This window comes from Nilaparvata lugens, chromosome X (genome assembly GCF_014356525.2).
Source record: "Nilaparvata lugens isolate BPH chromosome X, ASM1435652v1, whole genome shotgun sequence".
Lineage (NCBI taxonomy): Eukaryota > Metazoa > Arthropoda > Insecta > Hemiptera > Delphacidae > Nilaparvata > Nilaparvata lugens.
The window spans coordinates 100,818,351-100,838,006 of record NC_052518.1 but is presented as its reverse complement, the minus strand read 5'-3'; the positions used below and the strand labels follow the sequence as shown (position 1 = coordinate 100,838,006).

The following is a 19,656-nucleotide window of genomic DNA, read 5'->3' as shown; positions in this document are numbered from 1 at the left end:
CAACATACAACTTGGTTATCCATGGAGGTGACATTTCCTCATTGTTCATTCTAGAGAAACATAACTCAAAGTTTGTTAATAAGTAAACATACAATTTTGATTATTATAAATTTGTTGAAACTACATAATTTTATTGAATTCTAAGTCACCTCCATGGAGATTTAGTCACATCCATGGAATAAGTTATCCATGGAGATGAAATTTCCTAATTGTTGATTCCAGAGAAACATAACCATCAAAGTATGTTGATAAGTAAACATACAATTTTGATTATTATGAATTTGTTAAAACTACATAATTTTATTTTTTATTGAATTCTAAGTCACCTCCATGGAGATTTGGTCACCTTCATGGAATGGGTTATCCATGTATGAGACATCAATGGGGGTGACATTTCCTCACTGTTCATTCCAGAGAAACATAACCCTCAAAGTATGTTAATAAGTAAACATACAATTTTGATTATTATAAATTTGTTAAAACTGAATAATTTCAATGAATCCTAAGTCACCTCCATGGAGATTCAGTTACCTCTATGAAATGGGTTATCCATGGAGGTGACATTTCCTCATTGTTCATTCCAGATAAACATAATCATCAAAGTATGTTGATAAGTAAAAATGCAATTTCGATTATTATAAATTTTTTAAAACTACATAATTTTATTTTTTATTGAATTTTAAGTCACCTCCATGGATGTCACCTCCATGGAGGTGACTGAATCTCCATGGAGGTGACATTTCCTCATTGTTATGTTTTAATGCAAGATTCCGATGTTGGTGTGATAGTATTCACTACTAGTCTGCACTTTATTTACTCTATGTACTCAATAAATTCTCAAAAATCATTGTTCTATTATTTCACTGACAATAATTGTCAATGTGGTGGACTGTGCCAACCATGACATTGGAATGGAGGATAGATAAATAAATTAACCTAATAATGATTTGGTCTGTCAAAAATAAAATAATACATCTGACGTGTCAAATATCACCATGAATTGCTTGATAATGTAGTGTTATTTTATAAAAAATAGACAAAACTGATTATTTGTTTGGAATGTGGTTTAACTGAATTTGAGAAATAGTTTTGATTGTCTTTTATGAACGAGACTTTTTCACATAAGTATTATTCAGTTTTAATTCTATATAGTTCATGATAGATTAATTTTCAATCTTCCAGTGTCAGATAAAAATCTTTGAAATTAGTATGTATTGTATTTGCGAAAATAAAATTAATTCGAATTAGAAAAAATGATAAAATAAAAGATAGTTTCTATATTGGAAATTATTCTTATGGCCATCCCTTATTCAATAGACTATTTCTGTCATGAATTATGTATACTTTATAATGGAAATTATGTCTTGTAAATCTTGTGATATTGTTGTACTCATTGAGCAATGGATGAAGAATCAAAATCCATTGTTGGAGAAGATACTAGACTATGTTATCATGTGCAGCACTTGAGAATCCATCTTGGACTAAAACATGTGCCTGCTCAAATAAATTGTTTCAATGCTTGAAATGGATAGAAACACTTGATCTGGACTAGTGCTTGTGCATATCATCACAACAGCTTCAACATCATCCTCAATCAATGGACACCGCATGACCTGCAATCTAAGAATTCATCATCAAGTAAATCCTTGTACTTGTTTTCTTCTTAATGGTTCCTCTTTCGATATGCAAAGGGGAACCATTAGATCGAAGACTTGTTCTTGTGCACTTCGTCCTTAGACTTCCGACTTCAAAGGGCACCATAATCAACATTCTCCACAGCTGACGGTTCCATATTGAATTGATATTATGGTGAGTGCCAAACTATTGAATTTCGACTATGGTAAGTACCAACATGGCTGTACTGTGTTATTCATGACTTTGGTAAAAGATGAATCTCATTATGTATTTATATGTACGTTTTGTTTTGAGCCATTGATACATCATTGCATTCGAAACAGAGCTGTGCTCTGAATATATTTTTTATAAAACAAGTTCATTATCGTGTAAATCATTGAAAGTTCTTGGTACAATGTAGATTAAGGTGTTTCTGGCTAAATTATTCGAAGTAAATGGTACAACATACCTCTCATTCCTTAAATCATATCGATTAACTTTCATAACTAAATATTTTTTGCAGAAGTAATTTTCTAAAATCAAAGTAAACAGAAATATACCTTTTATATTCAAAACCTTGCATCTATTCAAAAGGTTCTCATATGAAATATCTCCCTGAGAATTGCTGACCAAACGTAAAATCTTCCTCTGTACCGAAGATATTCTCTTAAGATAAACATTGCTAGCAAATCCCACCCTTGCAATCCATATCTCATAACAGATTCTCCCAAGGCTATATACATCATCCTCTTCACTTTATTAGGTATTAAATCTTTAATATTATTCCTTTTTGCCAATACCTGTTTGAGTCTATTACAAACATTTTTTATATGGATATCCCAACGAAAATGACTGTCAACTGTTACTCCTAAATACTTATAATTTATACAATTCGATATAAACTCGATCACAGCAATGGTGCTTAATTTTGGGTTCCCTAATTCTTTTCATGTAGGATGAGGTTATATGTAGCACCTTGGTTTTGGTAACATTTATATTTAGACAATTATTATGAGACCATTCAGCTAGAGTATTGGTATCATGTTGTAACCGGGTTTCGGCCACATCTAACGATTTATGAGAGGAAATCAACAAAATATCATCTGCAAACATAAAAATCTTACAGTGAATCAAATATCTAGGTAAGTCATTTGTGTAAAGTATAAACAGCAAAGGTCCCAGGACTGATCCTTGAGGCACTCCCACATTTGAAGTCCTCTCTTGACTTAAATAGTTCCCAATTTTAACAACAAATTTTCTATTCTCCAGATAACTTTCAAATAACCTGAGTACAGGTCCTCTTATACCAACACTAGATAGCTTTTGTAATAAAATTTTATGATCTATAGTGTCGAATGCTTTTGAAAAATCTATAAAAAGACAAAGGTTATGAACATTATCCTTCAAGTTACCATATATATAATTAGAATAATTTGACAACAATTTATTTGTACCTAACCCTTTCATAAAACCATATTGAAAATCATTGATGATATTATGCTTAAGCAGGAATAAATTCATCCTCTTGGCAATATATTTTTCGAAAATTTTTTCAAAAATTGCTAATATGGCAATTGGTCTAAAATTCTTAAAATTAGAGAATTCACCATTTTTATGGATGGGTCGGACAACAGAAACTTTCATAAGGTCAGGTATACTTTGGGATTTGATAATTTCATTTATAAGCAATTGTAAAAATGAAACCATGTCATCCTTCAAGAACAATATATCTTTTAACCTTATATTATCAAAACCAGGTGATTTATTTCTATCAATTTTTGCCAGTTAATAATAATATGTTAATATATATAATAAATATAATATGTTTATTTATTATATTTATATGTTTATTTATTAGTAACTAATTAATGAATATAATATGTGTATGCTCCAACCATCAATTTATTATGTATTTAAAATTCTATTGTGTAGTAGTATCTTTTCATTACAGTTGTGTTGTGAGTTATGTTGTAGTATAATGAAAACCAAAATTGAAATTGTCAACCACTTTTATTATAATAAAATATTATAATATGCACAGTACCTGGTTTTGTGGCTCTACCAGCCACATCTTCTGCTGTTTGTTTACATCTACTGGCTACCGTTTTTCGTGGTAAAGCCATGAAACCATGTTCTGTATGTATCATAATATTTTATAATAATAAGAGTGATTGACTATTTCAATTTGTGTTTTCAGTATATTTTCTATTTCGTAATATGAGTTTGTTTCAGAATTCATTGGTTCGGTTTCCGAGCTCGGGATTTGGCCAAACCCTAGACTTTAAACAGCTGGAGTCAGAAAATAAGCTTTCCAAAACGGGACACAGTCACAGTTTTTATGAAAGTAGTTTTTATTTTATCATTTCTATAATTGGAAACGTTTTTCCCTGACGAAATTAAACATGTCTAGATAATTCAAAATAGCTGAAACTTGAGACTCTCTTCATTTTATTTCGTGTTACATTTTCTAGTTTTAGTGAAATTTAATTCAAACGTGACTTTGACAATGACTGCGTCCACGCCCCATTTCGGAAAGCCAATTTTCTGACTCTAGCTGTTTAAAGTCTAGGACTTTAAATTATGGTTAAATGTAAGATTCCGATGTAGATGTAATAATAGTATTCACTACTAGTTTTGACTTTATTTACTGTGTGTATACAATAAATTCTCAAAAATTATTGTTCTATTATTTGACTGACATGGTTGTGCCAACCATGACATTAGAATGGAGGATATATAAATAAATTAACCAAATGATGATTTGGTCTGTCAAAAATAAAATAATACATCTGACTTTTCAAATATCACCAGAAATTTCTTGATAATGTAGTGTTATTTTATGAAAAAAAAACGAAACTGATCAATTGTTTAGAATGTGGTTTGTCCCAATTTAAGAAATAATTCCGATTTATTATTACTTATTTAGCATATGGCAGATACACAACAAATTAACATAGCTTCATATCACTCGTATAAAGTATATATATAGCTCATAAGTCTCAAATGCCTACATATACACTGTATATCTCCAACTTCTTTGGGATGTTGTGTAGTTTTTGGTCAGGAGAACATAAGTTTGTATGACCGCCATTATTTGCTAGTCCATTTAGCGTTACCCGATGATTTTGATTGTTTTTCAATTGAACTAGACTTTTTCACATAAGTATTATTCAGTTTTAATTCTATATAGTTCTTGATAGGCTTATTTTCAATCTTCCAGTGTCAAATAAATATCTATGAAATTAGTATGTATTGTATTTGCGAAAATAAAATGAATTCGAATTAGAAAAAATGATAAAATAAAAGATAGTTTCTATATTGGAAATTATTCTTATGGCCATCTCTTATTCAATAGAGTATTTTTGTAATGAATTATGTATACTATAATATGATGGAAGTTATGTCTTGTAAATCTTGTGATATTGTTGTACTCATTGAGCAATGGATGAAGAATCAGAATCCATTGTTGGAGAAGATACTAGACTATGTTATCATGTGCAGCACTTGAGAATCCATCTTGGACTAAAACATGTACCTGTTCAAATAAATATTGTTTCAATGCTTGAAATGGATAGAAACACTTGATGTGGACTAGTGCTTGTGCATATCATCACAACAGCTTCAACATCATCCTCAATCAATGGACACCGCATGACCTGCAATCTAAGAATTCATCATCAAGTAAAGCCTTGTACTTGTTTCTATCCAATGGTTCTTCCTCATGAAACGGGGAACCATTGGATCGAAGACTAGTTCTTGTGCACTTCGTCCTTAGACTTCCGACTTCAAAGGGCACCATAATCAACATTCTCCACAGCTGACGGTTCCATATTGAATTGCTATTATGGTGAGTGCCAAACTATTGAATTTCGACTATGGTAAGTACCAACATGGCTGTACTGTGTTATTCATGACTTTGGTAAAAGATGAATCTCATTTTGTATTTATATGTACGTTTTGTTTTTGCCATTGAAACATCATTGCATTCGAAACAGAGCTGTGCTCTGAATATATTTTTTCATCAACAAAGTTCATTGTGTCAGAAGGATATAAAACATTATGTTATTTTTTCATTCAGAAAACCGTTGTAGTCAATGTAACTATTGTTCTTGTGTTCTGATACATGTACGAGAGAGAGAGCGTGAGAGAGAGAGTAGAGTGCACCTGAATCTGAACACAAGAGAATGAAGAAATAGGAGAAGACTGCACCGTGAGTTACAATATCAAATCAATTGTCTCAGTATATTCATTGATTATCTAATCCTATTGCATCGTTCTCACATATTTCAATGTATTTTATCTGTCTTTCTATTATTTCTTGATGACTTGATAACTTTCATAGTGAGGCAATCAATGTCTATATTGGTATTTATGGAGATAGAGGTGGGAAAACTGTGTCAAAAGGTGAAGTTTGTTTGGCCTTTTAGTTGTTCTTTACCAATAGTATTCCAATTACAATCTACCACCAATTTGCTATTCAACATACAATTGGGTTATCCATGGAGGTGACATTTCCTCATTGTTATGTTTCAATGTAAGATTCCGATGTTGGTGTGATAGTATTCACTACTAGTCTGGAATTTATTTACTCTATGTACTCAATAAATTCTCAAAAATCATTTTTCTATTATTCGACTGACAATAATTGTCAATGTGGTGGACTGTGCCAACCATGACATTGGAATGGAGGATAGATAAATAAATTAACCTAATGATGATTTGGTCTGTCGAAAATAAAATAATACATCTGACTTGTCAAATATCACCAGGAATTGCTTGATAATGTAGTGTTTTTTTTATAAAAAATAGACAAAACTGATTATTTGTTTGGAATGTTGTTTAACTAAATTTGAGAAATAGTTTTGATTGTCTTTTATGAACGAGACTTTTTCACATAAGTATTATTCAGATGTAATTCTATATAGTCCTTGATAGACTAATTTTTATTCTTCCAGTGTAAGATAAAAATCTTTAAAATTAGCAAGTATTGTATTTGCGAAAATGAAATGAATTCGAATTGAAGAAAATGATAAATTATAAGGTTGTTTCTATATTGGCAATTATTCTTATGGGCATCCCTCATGCAATAGAGTATTTTTGTAATGAATTATGTATACTTTATGATGGAAGTTATGTCTTGTAAATCTTGTGATATTGTTAAATTCATTGAGCAATGGAAGAAGATTCAAAATCCATTGTTAGAGAAGGTACTAGACTATGTTATAATGTGCAGAACTTGAGAATCAATCATTGATTAAAACATGTACTTGTTAAAATAAATTGTTCCAATGCTATTCTGTGTTATTCATGACTTTGGTAAAAGATAAAACTAATTTTGTTTTTATATGTACGTTTTATTTTGTGCCATTGAAACATCATTGCTTCCGAAACTGAGCTGTGCTCCCAATATATTTTTTAGAAACAAAGTTCATTGTTTCAATGGGATATTAAACATTTTTTATTCAGGTGAAGCCGACAGCAGAGCTAACAACTGAATCAATAATAGCTGTTTTGAGGCTGGGACATTTCCAGACTGTCTAAAGACAGCTAGGACATTGCCAAGTAACAAGAAGAGGGAGACTGATAATCCTGGTTCAGACCGATTTCCATTGTTCCCACAAGGTAATTGAAACAGTGATGAAGACACAGATGACTGAATTCTTTGAGAGAAACAGTCTGCTGTCATCACCATTGCAGCATGGTTGATTCAGATGATCTACAATAAGTGCTCTACTAGCATTGGCTGGCAGCATCCAGAGTGCTTTTGAAGATGGCAAATCTCTTGCCCCAAATTATGTGACCTCAGCAAATCCTTTTATTGTATCCCCATATTGATTGATAAACTCAATCTATGGCTTGGATGACATAGTTCTCAGGACAGTGGCATTCAGGGCTGCCCAGAGGGCAGGGCGACCGGGGCGGTATTCTTATGTTTTTTATTATTTTCGTTTATATGGATATCAAATGGTAATCATTTAACCTCAAAATTCGAATTTTATAATGTATATTAGCTACTTTTCTCATTGCTTGCAGTTGAAATAATAATTATCAATAGAAAAGAACTATCATTTATTATTAAATGATGAGAATTCGTAAATTATGATTATTTAGTTATGATTTAGATGAACATTATTCTTGTTTTGGATTTCTAGATTGGGATTTTATCAAAAATGTAGGGTAGCCATTGAAATGATTCTTATCTAAATCAGTCATTGTTACCAACTTAATTTTTGGTTTCGTGCACTAATCCTCCATATAACCCACCAACTATTTTGTGTTGCCATGTTGCAAATCTGGAGTACGCAAAGTAATACTTTGCGCACTAGAGCGGAAAAGTGATTCTTTGCGTTCTGTAATCAGTGCAGGAATGGCCACTTTTCAAGGTAACTGTAGGAATTGTAGGAAAATAATATTTTTAGTTGGGTTATTTTTGGTAAATTGAATAACTTTCTCAAAAATTGATATTTTCAGAAACGTTTTGTTTTACTAGATCAACAATACCATGAAGAATCTATCCTTCAAATGTCATGGATTTATCTCTTACCGAATTCGAAATGTTCTGTCCCAAAAATTTAAACTTTAGACGCACATATCTCAGAAAGTAATGATCGAAAAAAAAATGTTTTCCTGAGAAAACTTTTTCAATTTGATAGCTTGATATTATACAAATCGAAAAACTTGGAAAAATATCACCAGTAGAAAGTTTATTTTTAGCCTTTGCACAGCCTTAATCTGAGACTTCCTGTATTTGTAATGTTGTTTCATTTTTCATTATTTATAAATCTGTGTACTAATATACAATATGTATTCTGTTCTAGCTCATGGAAATGCTAAACGATGAATCGGCCATTTTATTCTTCAACAATAATTTATTAATAGAAAAATAATTGTAATTTATTCATCCATTAGTCTCCATAAGAGGTGAAATAACGTTTTATAGGCTTTTGGAAGTGCAAACGTCAAATTCATGTATATCATTAAATCATATTATTTATGTAGCTCAATCAACAATGCTTATGTATTGTTTTCACAATGTAATGAAGCTCTATTTCTTCGTTTGAATTTGAACTTTTCATGTAAATTTATTTTCTATCATATGTTGTTATTGAATTCTAAGAATAAAATATTTTTTCAATTTCTTGTTTGTATCGTTTAGTGAACGGTATTCGTATTTCTTGAGAATAAATAATATTTTATTGATGTTGTTTTCCAAGATGAAACTCTATAATAAATTAGTTGTAGTCTAGACGTGTAAACATGGTGTCTACACTGCAAATAAGTTGAAATATTTGAATACAACCACATTTTTAATTTATAATCGGCGAATACATACTGCATATTTTTCAGCATAGCCACCTCTAATACAAGGCCCCGGCCTACGATATTGCAACGTCGCAGTGTAGGCCTAGAATCTAATACATGATTGGTGAAAAACATTTTAAAAAATACCAGCTGATCTTTTTCACCAATCATGTATTAGATTCTAGGCCTACACTGCGACGTTGCAATATCGTAGGCCGGGGCCTTGTATTAGAGGTGGCTATGAACATGCTCTTGAACCAAACTTATCAATTTTTCATTGTCCATAGTTAAAACTTTATAAAACAGTGCAAGTTCAAAAAACATAAACAGACAAGACTTTGAAACAATTTTGAGGTTAGGATGATGTTGTCTGAGACAAAAGATATCATCATCGTGATGATCAAAGGAATCTATAAACAAAGATTACTGAACAAATATGATCTGAAGGTAAGATTATTGTAATGAATAACTAATTTAGTGATATCGTAGGCTGGAGCCTTGTATTAGAGGTGCTGGCTATGCTTTCAGGCATCCTCCATTCAAGTTTTCAACACGAACATTCAAATAACTTAGAAAATACTCTTGTATTGACTTAATTATACCATATAATACTCCATATATCATCAATTTAACAACAAAACATTCCAGTGGATAATCTAATTTGGTCAAAAACAGTGTCAGTCTTGAAGACCGTGCTTTAAGCTGCGATTGTTCAACTGGTCTTTATGTAGCTTATAAAATCAAACATTATCAGACAATGAGCTATTTACTTTGTCGAATAAGTATTTTTCAATTATTAAAAATATCATTCATGAGAAAAATATAAACTTTTTCTCTCATATTATAAATCATTGTTTAGAAATCTTCTTGAAATCATCCTGGTTTTGAAGAGTCAAAATTGCTGGAACAGAACAGAACATCCTTTTCAGTTTTTGAAACTTTTACTTGAAGTAAGAATTAAGAAAGATCACTATATTTGTGGATTACATTGCTAGCTGAATAGGTCTAATTGAATGAAGACTGATATTAACATAACAATAGAAAGTAAGCTTTTATCAGCATATAGAGTGAGGTCCACGTTATAACGGCAGCTATTATTGTCTCTCCAACTGTAAAAACACATTTTTAATAATTATTGTAATAGTACATTATTGATTTGATTAATATAGAATAGATTGTAGCTGTCAATAGAAATTTATATGTGAATACCGTCATGTAAATTCACTTAGATCTGTCAACATTTGTTATGAATAACATCAAGTCTTCTACTAATTATGGCAGATTAGAGTTAGTCCAAATATTGTTTGTCACAGAAAAGCAGACTCATTTCTATCATTAATTTGACATTTAACTTCCTAAATAATGCTAAATGTAGGCATTTATTAGTCTATAAACATATTACACAGAATACGGAAAAGCATGAAAAATACGGGCCGTGTATTGTTTGTAATAAAACAATCAATAAGGTATTTTTAGAACTTCATCAATTCGTCAAAATGAAGATTATTTCATTTACCTTTTACATTTCATTTTCATTAAAATACACACTAGAAACATTGATGTGGAATTTCTCCATAATTATCAAGGTGTAAAGAAAGAAATGTTGTGTTGTCATTTGTCAGTTCCACATAATTCATTCAAGTTCAGAATGGCTGGAATGAATTATGTAGAACTGACAACATCCCTTTCATTTTATTTATCTATTTTTCACGGCCACAGAAAAAATAGGAAACTGTTCATTACTTTTTGGCACAGTCACACGGTGCTCTGTGCATCATTTCGAATAAGAGCGGTTCAGCACTGTTGCCAATACAAAAAAAACAAGTAATATAAACATAACAATCTGTTTGGAATTCTAGGAAAACGCGAGCCACTTCCAAATAAATCTTAAATCAACCAATTTGCAATATTTTCGCTTGATTTTAAATCATTCATCCAAATAATTATTATTGACAATGATGACTTACAAATCAGCTGTTCAGTATTCGGTAATTTCCCAGAGATGTCCACAGACGCAGATTACTCACCAAGGCGAGGCTCCCGATGAGTGATCTGTGATTGTCTGAATTCTCAAGTGGCAGTGTCGATTGTCAAAGGATTACGTTTATGCTGTGCACATTATACTCTTGTATTGTTGTATGTTATGCTGTCAAGTTGTCATCTTTATCCGTCCGTAGTGTTCAGTTATCAGTGACTCAAACAATTCTTTAAAATCTAATTTAAAATTTTGTGTAACTAGTTAACCAAGAATGGCGTCAACTGTTAGCGGTTACAAAGTTTTTTCTGATATTGGAAAAATGAACGCTGATGAGGCGGCTGAACTTCGGGAACAATTCACTGCTGTAAGTAATAACCTTCTTATTAAATGGTTTTTAAAGACTTTGTTCTCAAATCATCTGATGCATTGATTTAGTGTACCATAACCTATTTGGCTGCAATCGGCTTTGATAAAAAATAATGAGCATCACAATTTGAAAATCCTCAACAATCTATTCGTACATAGATCTGCGTATTTTTCACTCTCAAATGTACGAGGATCATTTTTTAACCTTCGATCACATATAATAATATAGCCTACAAACAGACAAGCGATAAGGGAGTAATTTTTACAGAGCTAAACAGCTTCCCATCAAACGTTCTGTGATCGTAGTGGTTAGATCGTCTTACTCCTCAGGTCTTCACAACCCTTGACCTCCCTCACATAGCCTCTCCATCTGTTTCGATCTTCGGCTTGCCTCCTCCAGCTACTAACTCCAAGCATTCTTAGATCGCGTTCCACATCATCTGCCCACTTATTTCTCGGTCGTCAATAATTGTAAACAATTATTGTTGTCGAGTCATAAACCCCGAAGCATGGCCGCCTCACTTGAGTCTTCCTCAAAGTGCTGGTTGCGTAGCGTTATTCGTTATTGCAAGCAAAAGGTTCAGCATAAATCTAACGGTAATCATTCAAGTTTACACAGAAAACGTTATGAGTAATGATATTGTGCGTGAATGGTGTCGATAAATTGAAGACGTCAGTCAGGGATCGGGTCATTTCATCCATGACAACTTAACCTCATAGTGCTGGTGCTACCAAACGGCTTCTCCAGCAAATCAAATCAAATCTTTGATCATTCACGTAAAGCAAATCAAAACCAGATCATTTTGATCACTCACCATACAAACCTGAATTGGCCAATCGTTAATTATGCCTTTTCCTAAACACAATAGGCTACATGACTTAGAGGGAGAGCTCTGTATTAACGAGGAGCTTTGTCATAGCCAACTTAACGGCAGCATTTTATGAAGAGGGTTTTGATAGTCTGGTCCAATCGTATGACAAATGCCTCAACCTTCACAGCAATTACGTTAAAGAATAATTATAAGTGTATGCAACTTTTAGTGGAAACAATATTCTTCTATGTAACCTGCATTTGTTCCCTATTTATGACCAATCGGAGATTGAAAAGGAAAATTGCCTTCGTACATGGTATTTCCAATTCTGGTGATAGCTATTGGACGCTTAGTTGACACTAGTATTGTCCCTGTGTGCAGGCTGCTTCAAGTATGTTCTTATTGGATGCAAGTATGTGCAATTGGTCAGTATGACCAAGCGCGCAGATGAGAAACAAAATCTGTAAAAAGCCATAGGAACACTCACACTGAACGCGTACACTGGCTGGTGGCGTTGAGTGTGAGCAGCTACATGCAAGTCACAACGTGTTTCTATGGCTCTTTTAAAATGTTGTTTCTCATTTGCGCGCTTAGTCATGCATGATCTCACGTGCACTTACACATATGTGCATTCAATTTATTTATTTATTTTATTTATTTACCAATTCACTAGAAATTTACAAAATATTACTAATCAACTAATATACATTGGTGTGGCTGGAAAAAGAAGCCTTGAGCTCCAGCCACGAGTTCGAAAATATTCTTTAAATTATTGGTACATTTGCCGTGATAATATTCTAAAATACAAACCAAAAGATAGTAAACCAAAAACCAAAAATATGTATAAATAAACACACAAAATCAATGAGATCATACCCGTAGACAGGTCTAGTTGGCAACCAAAACTTCAATTAAAATTTGTCATACATCTATGCGACTATATATATGATCATATTTATTTATTTATCAATAAGACAACAGGTAGAAACCCGTTTTCTAGTTAAATAATAATTATTCACTACTAGCATATTAATATATTTGTGCTTTGTTGCATTCTGTCTATTTGTATTGAAAATTTTGGCAAATAAAATAAATTTGAAAGTAATTTTATTGTAAAGTTATAAAAACTAGTTTTAGTGCCAGGTGTCACTAAAAGTGTATGCAACTTTGTGGGGTAGCAACGCAAAGCTGGTCTCGGTAACTTCAACTTTTGAAATAAGGAAAGCGCAAAGAAATATTTCCACAGAATAAAATGAAGAATTAAAGAAAATAATTTCTTCTATAGTGAGGTCCACGTTATAATGACAGTATTTGTTCAACTTTGGTTTTGCTATCCTTGTCTATCATTCGACAAAGCCGGTGGTACTATCCTTTTCTAGGTCCACAACGATGCCAATTATGTTTTTGACAGTGTAGAAATATAATTTATTAATGCAGAGAATAGGCATTGCCATTCTCCTATCTTTATCCACTGCCATTATAACGTGGACCACACTATAGGTACTCCCCAACAGCCGATAAAACAGTCAACACCAATACTGTATTTCATACTTGTGATATCAGTTTCCGATATACATATTACTATAAAAGTTGAAATGGAAAATTTTAGATGTCCTCTATTCCTCTTCGTTCAGACCGTATTTTAATCAGAATTCAAATTCCATTTTATTTATTCATAGAAAAGGCATTTTTACAAAATAATAGTGTGACAAATAATATAATGAATATACTCCCTGAGTTGATGATTGATTTGTCCGTGTACAGGGAGGTGTGTATTCGTATTGACCAACTGAAGCTTCTCTTATTTCAACTCGGCCATTTCACACATTGAGATGAAATAATCACATGAATTCTTATGAATAGTTTAGGAATATTCGTCTGAGTAACTAGACTAGCTTCTCAATAATTAACTCTTATTAACTCTCGTATGAGCTATGGTATTGTTTTGTGGGGTGGAACCTATGTCACAACACTGAATCCCATAATTATTTTTCAAAAATCATTTATACGTATAATTACCAGATCACTCAGAACTGATCATTCTTGGCCACTGTTTTCTCAGCTTAAGATACTTCCAATCAGAAATCTCTATGTTTTCAAAGTACTAAAGCTATTCTTTCTAAGAAGCCTCAATGCAAATCTTACTCGGTATATCAGATATGACTTCAGACTGGTTTTAGTTCAAGTTCCCCAATCTAATTTAACAATTTTTCAACATTCATTTTCTTTCAACGTACCTAGAATGTTTAATTTAATTTCAAGAAAATTTAATACCTCAGTCCCATTCAATGTATTTCTTAAAAGTTTGAAGTTCTATCTGTTCACATTGAATGACTGTGAATCTTTTTTGAGGATTGTACATTAGTATAAATAATATTAGGCAGTATAATCTTATTCTTAAGTCAGTGGTTTTTTTCCCTGTCTTTCTGTTTTCATAATTTAATTCGCTGTCCACTGAGAACATTTTTGAATAATTTTATAATTTTACTTATTTTACTATATTATTTTATTCATTTAACTTAATTTTTTCCATGAAAATCAATGGAAATTCATTCAATAACATTACAATTGTTATAATAGATTATGAAGACCTGTATAATACGCATTATGAAGACCGTAACACTGGTAAATTTATAATTATTAATTTTCACATAAAGTTTATTTCATGTGTAGAGCGTAGCGGTCCTAGTACTCTAGTCTTTAAATTTATTTTATTTTAAGAGAAGTGCACTCCAATAGGGGCTTATGCCTAGGTGTGCTCATATTTATTTCGCTTTGTTTTTGTCATCTGAAGCAAATCATATAAATTTTCATTAGTATTTTTTTGTATTGTTAGATGGTACAATGTTTTGTAATAATATTATGTTGTGCGGAATAAATTATTTTTTGAATTGAAAAAAAAATTGACTTGCACACTGCAACTCACTTGGTTTTATTCCTATCTAAAACTTTGAGTCGCTATCATTCTTTTATGAAGAGTCACGGGTTCGAATCCCTACAAGCGTATGGTTGTTCATGTCACCATCTCATTTCATACCCTAGTGAGTCATGTGAGCATCATACAGGAAAAATGAGTGAGGATTTGTTTGATATGATTCATATTATCTTATCGTCTCTCTCGACCATCACTCCTCTTATCATAAACGTTCAATGTGATTGAATGATTCCAATTTCATAGCTGGTAATGTTTTTAAATTGTGTTTTGTGCTTTTATTGCAGTAGTAATTACAGTTATGACGTTAATTAGAAGTACATTAGTCAGTTTCCCATGCTCATCTCCTCGATGAGTCGATTTATTTTACAACCTTATCTTAAAGTAGGCCTATATATAGTATATAGTTCAAGTATATCTTAGAGCTTCAGAGAGCTCTTTTGACAAAACACAATATGTAGGCCTACCGGATACTGTGCGTTACTCCGATCTTATCTGTTTATAAATTTTTATCATTATTTCTATAATGAAGTTAGACATAGTTCCGGTTAACAACTGCAAGTTTATAATAGTATTCTTATTGATATGATTTTTTTCTAAACTCCAGTCTTTGTTATTCAATAAAATATTATCGGTAGTGAAAATATTACCATAGAACAAAAAACCAAATAGGTACCATTATTTTATTGATATTTTAATATAATTTATTAGCCCTATATAAGTAGTTGAAGAGACTTAAAATGTCAAAAAATCTACTTCATTTTAAGTGGCCAATATGTAATATTAGCAACTATTATATAGTGAAACTGTTGACGCTACCATAACGAATAATATAATCAATTCAATCATCTCATCTTCAATTGTTGGTTTGAATTATTAACATCATGATCTTGTTCCTTTTTTTCTTATTAATTTGTACTTATCATCATCATATTCCTCTTTTTCATCTTCAATTTTAGTTTACAAAATTTATTGTAGTTCTATATTTCTTTAATGTAGTGAATTTTCTATATTAGATTAGGCTATCTTATACTATATTATATATTATACTATTAATATATTAGAATTGTAATTTTTTGTTGTGTCAAGAGGGCTATTATGGGAAGTATTTCTATCTAGTGCTCTGATATTGTAATATAAATAAATAAATAAATAAAAAGAGTTTATAACTACTTATACAAAAGTATAGTCAGAGTCAATATTCGAAGATTATGGCTATTGGATGTGTGATGATTTCAAAAAGCCAACATAAATACAGTTGATGAGAAAGATGTGGGTTTGATTTCTTTTGAATAACTGAACTCTCAGTTTCCAAAATCAGGGTCTTTTATTAAAGGTCAACAAGATTTTCTGAAGAATTTATTATATAGATTGTGGTCTGTTTTAAATTCCTTTTGAAAAACTAAAATCCTCGTTTCCTCGAGCAGTATTTTCATTGAATAATGCAGTTGAATCAACAAGATTTGCTGAAGAATTCATTATTATAGATCATGGTTTGTTCTAAATTCCTTTTCAATAACGTCAAGTTTCAAAAACTTCTAGTTTTCTTCTTGAGCAGTGTTTTCATGAAGAATGCAGTTGGATTGACGAGATTTGCTGACAATTTGCTGAAAAACTTGGGAATTTGAAATCTAATAGGCCTATTTGAAAATAATTTTCAATAAAAATAATTAAAAATAATATTGAACCGCAATTAACTTTCTTCAAACCGCTAATCTCAATTATTATAATTGAAAATAATTTTCAATAAAAATAATTTAAAAATAATATTGAACCGCAATTAACTTTCTTCAAACCGCTAATCACAATATCGACCAGCGTTTCATAGTTTGAACAAATTCAACCCCACATTGCTATTAAAAAACTTTACGGTAGTCGGTTAATAAGTCTTCAGGTAGGGGCTCAACTCGTTACTTACGTTTGCATGACTCATCTTTGCTGAATCATAGTGACTCATAGCTACCGTACCTGGTATGTTCAGACTCTCCCAATGCTAATTTGTTGAAGGGTTGACTGAATGGAATGTTGTTAAGGCTGTGCAAATGCTAAAAATAAACTTTTTACTGGTGATATTTCCCAATGTTTTTCGATCTGTATATCATCAAGCTATCAAAATAAAACAGTTTTCTCAGGAAAACATTTTTTTTCGATCATTACTCTTTGAGATATGAGCGCCTAAAGTTTAAATTTTTGTGCCAGAACATTTCAAATTAGGTAAGAGATAACTCCATGAAATTTGGAGGATAAATTCTTCATGGTATTGTTGATTGAATAAAACAAAAATTTTCTGAAAATATCGATTTTTGAGAAAGTTATTAAATTTACCAAAAATAACTCAACAAAAAGTTATTATTTTTTTTATTAAATTGAATAACTTCCTCAAAAATCGATATTTTCAGATAATTTTTGTTTTATTCAATCAACAATACCATGAAAAATTTATCCTCCAAATTTCATGAAGTTATCTCTTACCGAATTTGAAATGTTCTGGCACAAAAATTGAAACTTCAGGCGCTTATATCTCAAAAAGTATTGATCGGAAAAAATGTTTTCCTGAGAAAACTTTTTCAATTTGATAGCTTGATGATGTACAAATCGAAGAACATTGAAAAATATCACCGGTAGAAAGTTTATTTTTAGCCTTTGCACATCCTTAAGTAGGCCTATCGATTGAGTTAGATTCATACAATAAGTACATTATCAACATGATAGGGAGAGAAAAAATAAGGTTACCTTGTGCTATTCCTCTCCCAAAATTTAGATAACACATAGTCCGAGATAGGTTAGGTAAGATTATTTGAAACAGTGTCTATGGAATTCAACATTGCAGTTGAAAGAAAAAATAAGGTAACCTTGTGCTATCCCTCTCCCAAATTTAGATAAGGTTAAACATAGTCCGAAATAGGTTAGGTAAGATTATTTGAAACAGTGTCTATGTAATTCAACATTGCAGTTGTGTTATGTGTGATTGATCATCTCACTATTGTGAGGTCGAAACCTGAAGGTATACCTGTACGGTATTATTATTATCAAATTGACGTTTCCGATAGCATTGAAGGAATAGAATTATTCTTATGTGTAATGTGGTATTTTTCTATTATGAAAAACACTAATAAAAAGAATGGTTGACAATTTCTATTTGTGTTTTTCTATGGGATTTTGTAAGTAGGGTTTGCTGCACTAAAAGAAGCTAGAGATAATAAATTATTGAAAAATTATAAAAATATTAAAACACTTATTGAAATGGGCTGCTTTTAAATTAATAAAACAAAATAAAACTTGTAGCACCCTTCATTTATTATAAGTTTTTTTCAAGTTTTTTAATAAATAAAGGGTGCTACAAGTTTTATTTTGTTTTATTATTTTATAAAAATATTATATTATGCTCCTGAATTCATGAATAAACTCCTCTGGATGTGTTCTCCTCCAACACCCAGATAAATAATAATAATTATTATTAATTCCTTATTTAGTTTTATTTAGCAGATAAACTATTGGGAAAACAGCAACATTATGTAGCAGTGGAAAAATAAACCATGAAACGAGCAATTATGTAGTGAGCTCCACGTTGTAATGGAAGTAAAGGAAGATAGGAGAACAGCGTTGTCAATTCTCTGCTTTACCACAGCCTTCTGTAGAGGATAGCTGATAGGTGTATCCTATGTAATATTAAAATTCTCGTTCAAAATAATGAATCATATTTTATTCTTCAAGAAAATATAATGTATTTCAATTATTTAATAATACATTTTCATAATTGAGATTGAATATTTATTATTCATTTATTTATTTACAATGAAAATGAAAATGAAATTTATTCTCCTTTTGCATAACAAAATTTTTACAATAAAGAATCTCTATGTTAGAATTAAACTGGCAGCAATTGTGTAGAGGCGCTACCAGTGTCATGAATCTTAAGTTACATAAATTAAATACTATATAGTTGCTATTTTAAAAACTCAAGCAAAGTATTATACTACGGCCGATGCAAATGACACTAATGTAATAACATTGGTAGATAAAATAATAAGTTAGTCATTGTGCTACTTAAATTGTTTTGTATTATTTTATATTTTTAAATTGTTGAAAAACGACCTCGGAACGTTGTGGAGCTGGTAAAGGATATCGCTATCTGCTTTGTCGATTGTTAGACAAGGATAGCAACACCAATGTTGATCAAATAATGTCATTATAGAATATATTTTTGACATTCACTTTGAAATATTCCAAGTATGAGAAGATTCCAAGTTCGTCTTCTCTCAAACCACAATAATTATTCAATCAGACCGTCGAATATCCATTTCTGTACGACTATTTTCTGAAAAATTCATAATTTATGTTACCGATGGTTGTGTGTTTAAAATATTAAAATATGCGTTAGAAATCTTCATTTGACTACAAATAGACTGCTTGAATTTGATTAATTTAAATTTTGTCATGTTTCAAAGGTATGAAACACCAAAAAAATTACCTAATTAACGTATTCAATAGGTAAAACCCATTCTAAGTACAGGAAATACAGCGATTCAAACCAAATATAGCCTTAGGAATTCACACCAAAAGGAAATACATCATTGTGGTTGCTTTTCGAGATAACATATCTATTTTATAGGAATTGGATCTCAGAAATGTCTATAAGTAATAAATAGTTT

The 19,656-nt window shown here is 31.1% G+C and overlaps 1 protein-coding gene and 1 long non-coding RNA gene across 2 annotated transcripts in view; both read left to right on the top strand.

Moving 5' to 3' along the window:
• The window catches only part of LOC111047927, a 39,258-nt gene extending 30,558 nt beyond the window's left edge, over positions 1-8,700 (top strand). The window contains exons 5-7 of the long non-coding RNA XR_005573263.1: positions 5,693-5,824; positions 7,081-7,236; positions 8,433-8,700. This is a non-coding gene — a long non-coding RNA (uncharacterized LOC111047927). The remainder of the gene's footprint in view (positions 1-5,692; positions 5,825-7,080; positions 7,237-8,432) is intronic.
• Positions 8,701-10,937: 2,237 nt separating this feature from the next.
• The window catches only part of LOC111060297 (plastin-2), a 76,961-nt gene continuing 68,242 nt past the window's right edge, over positions 10,938-19,656 (top strand). Inside the window, exon 1 of the mRNA XM_039442837.1 lies at positions 10,938-11,258. Coding sequence (XP_039298771.1) covers positions 11,166-11,258 — 93 coding nt within the window. The 5' untranslated portion in view covers positions 10,938-11,165. The remainder of the gene's footprint in view (positions 11,259-19,656) is intronic.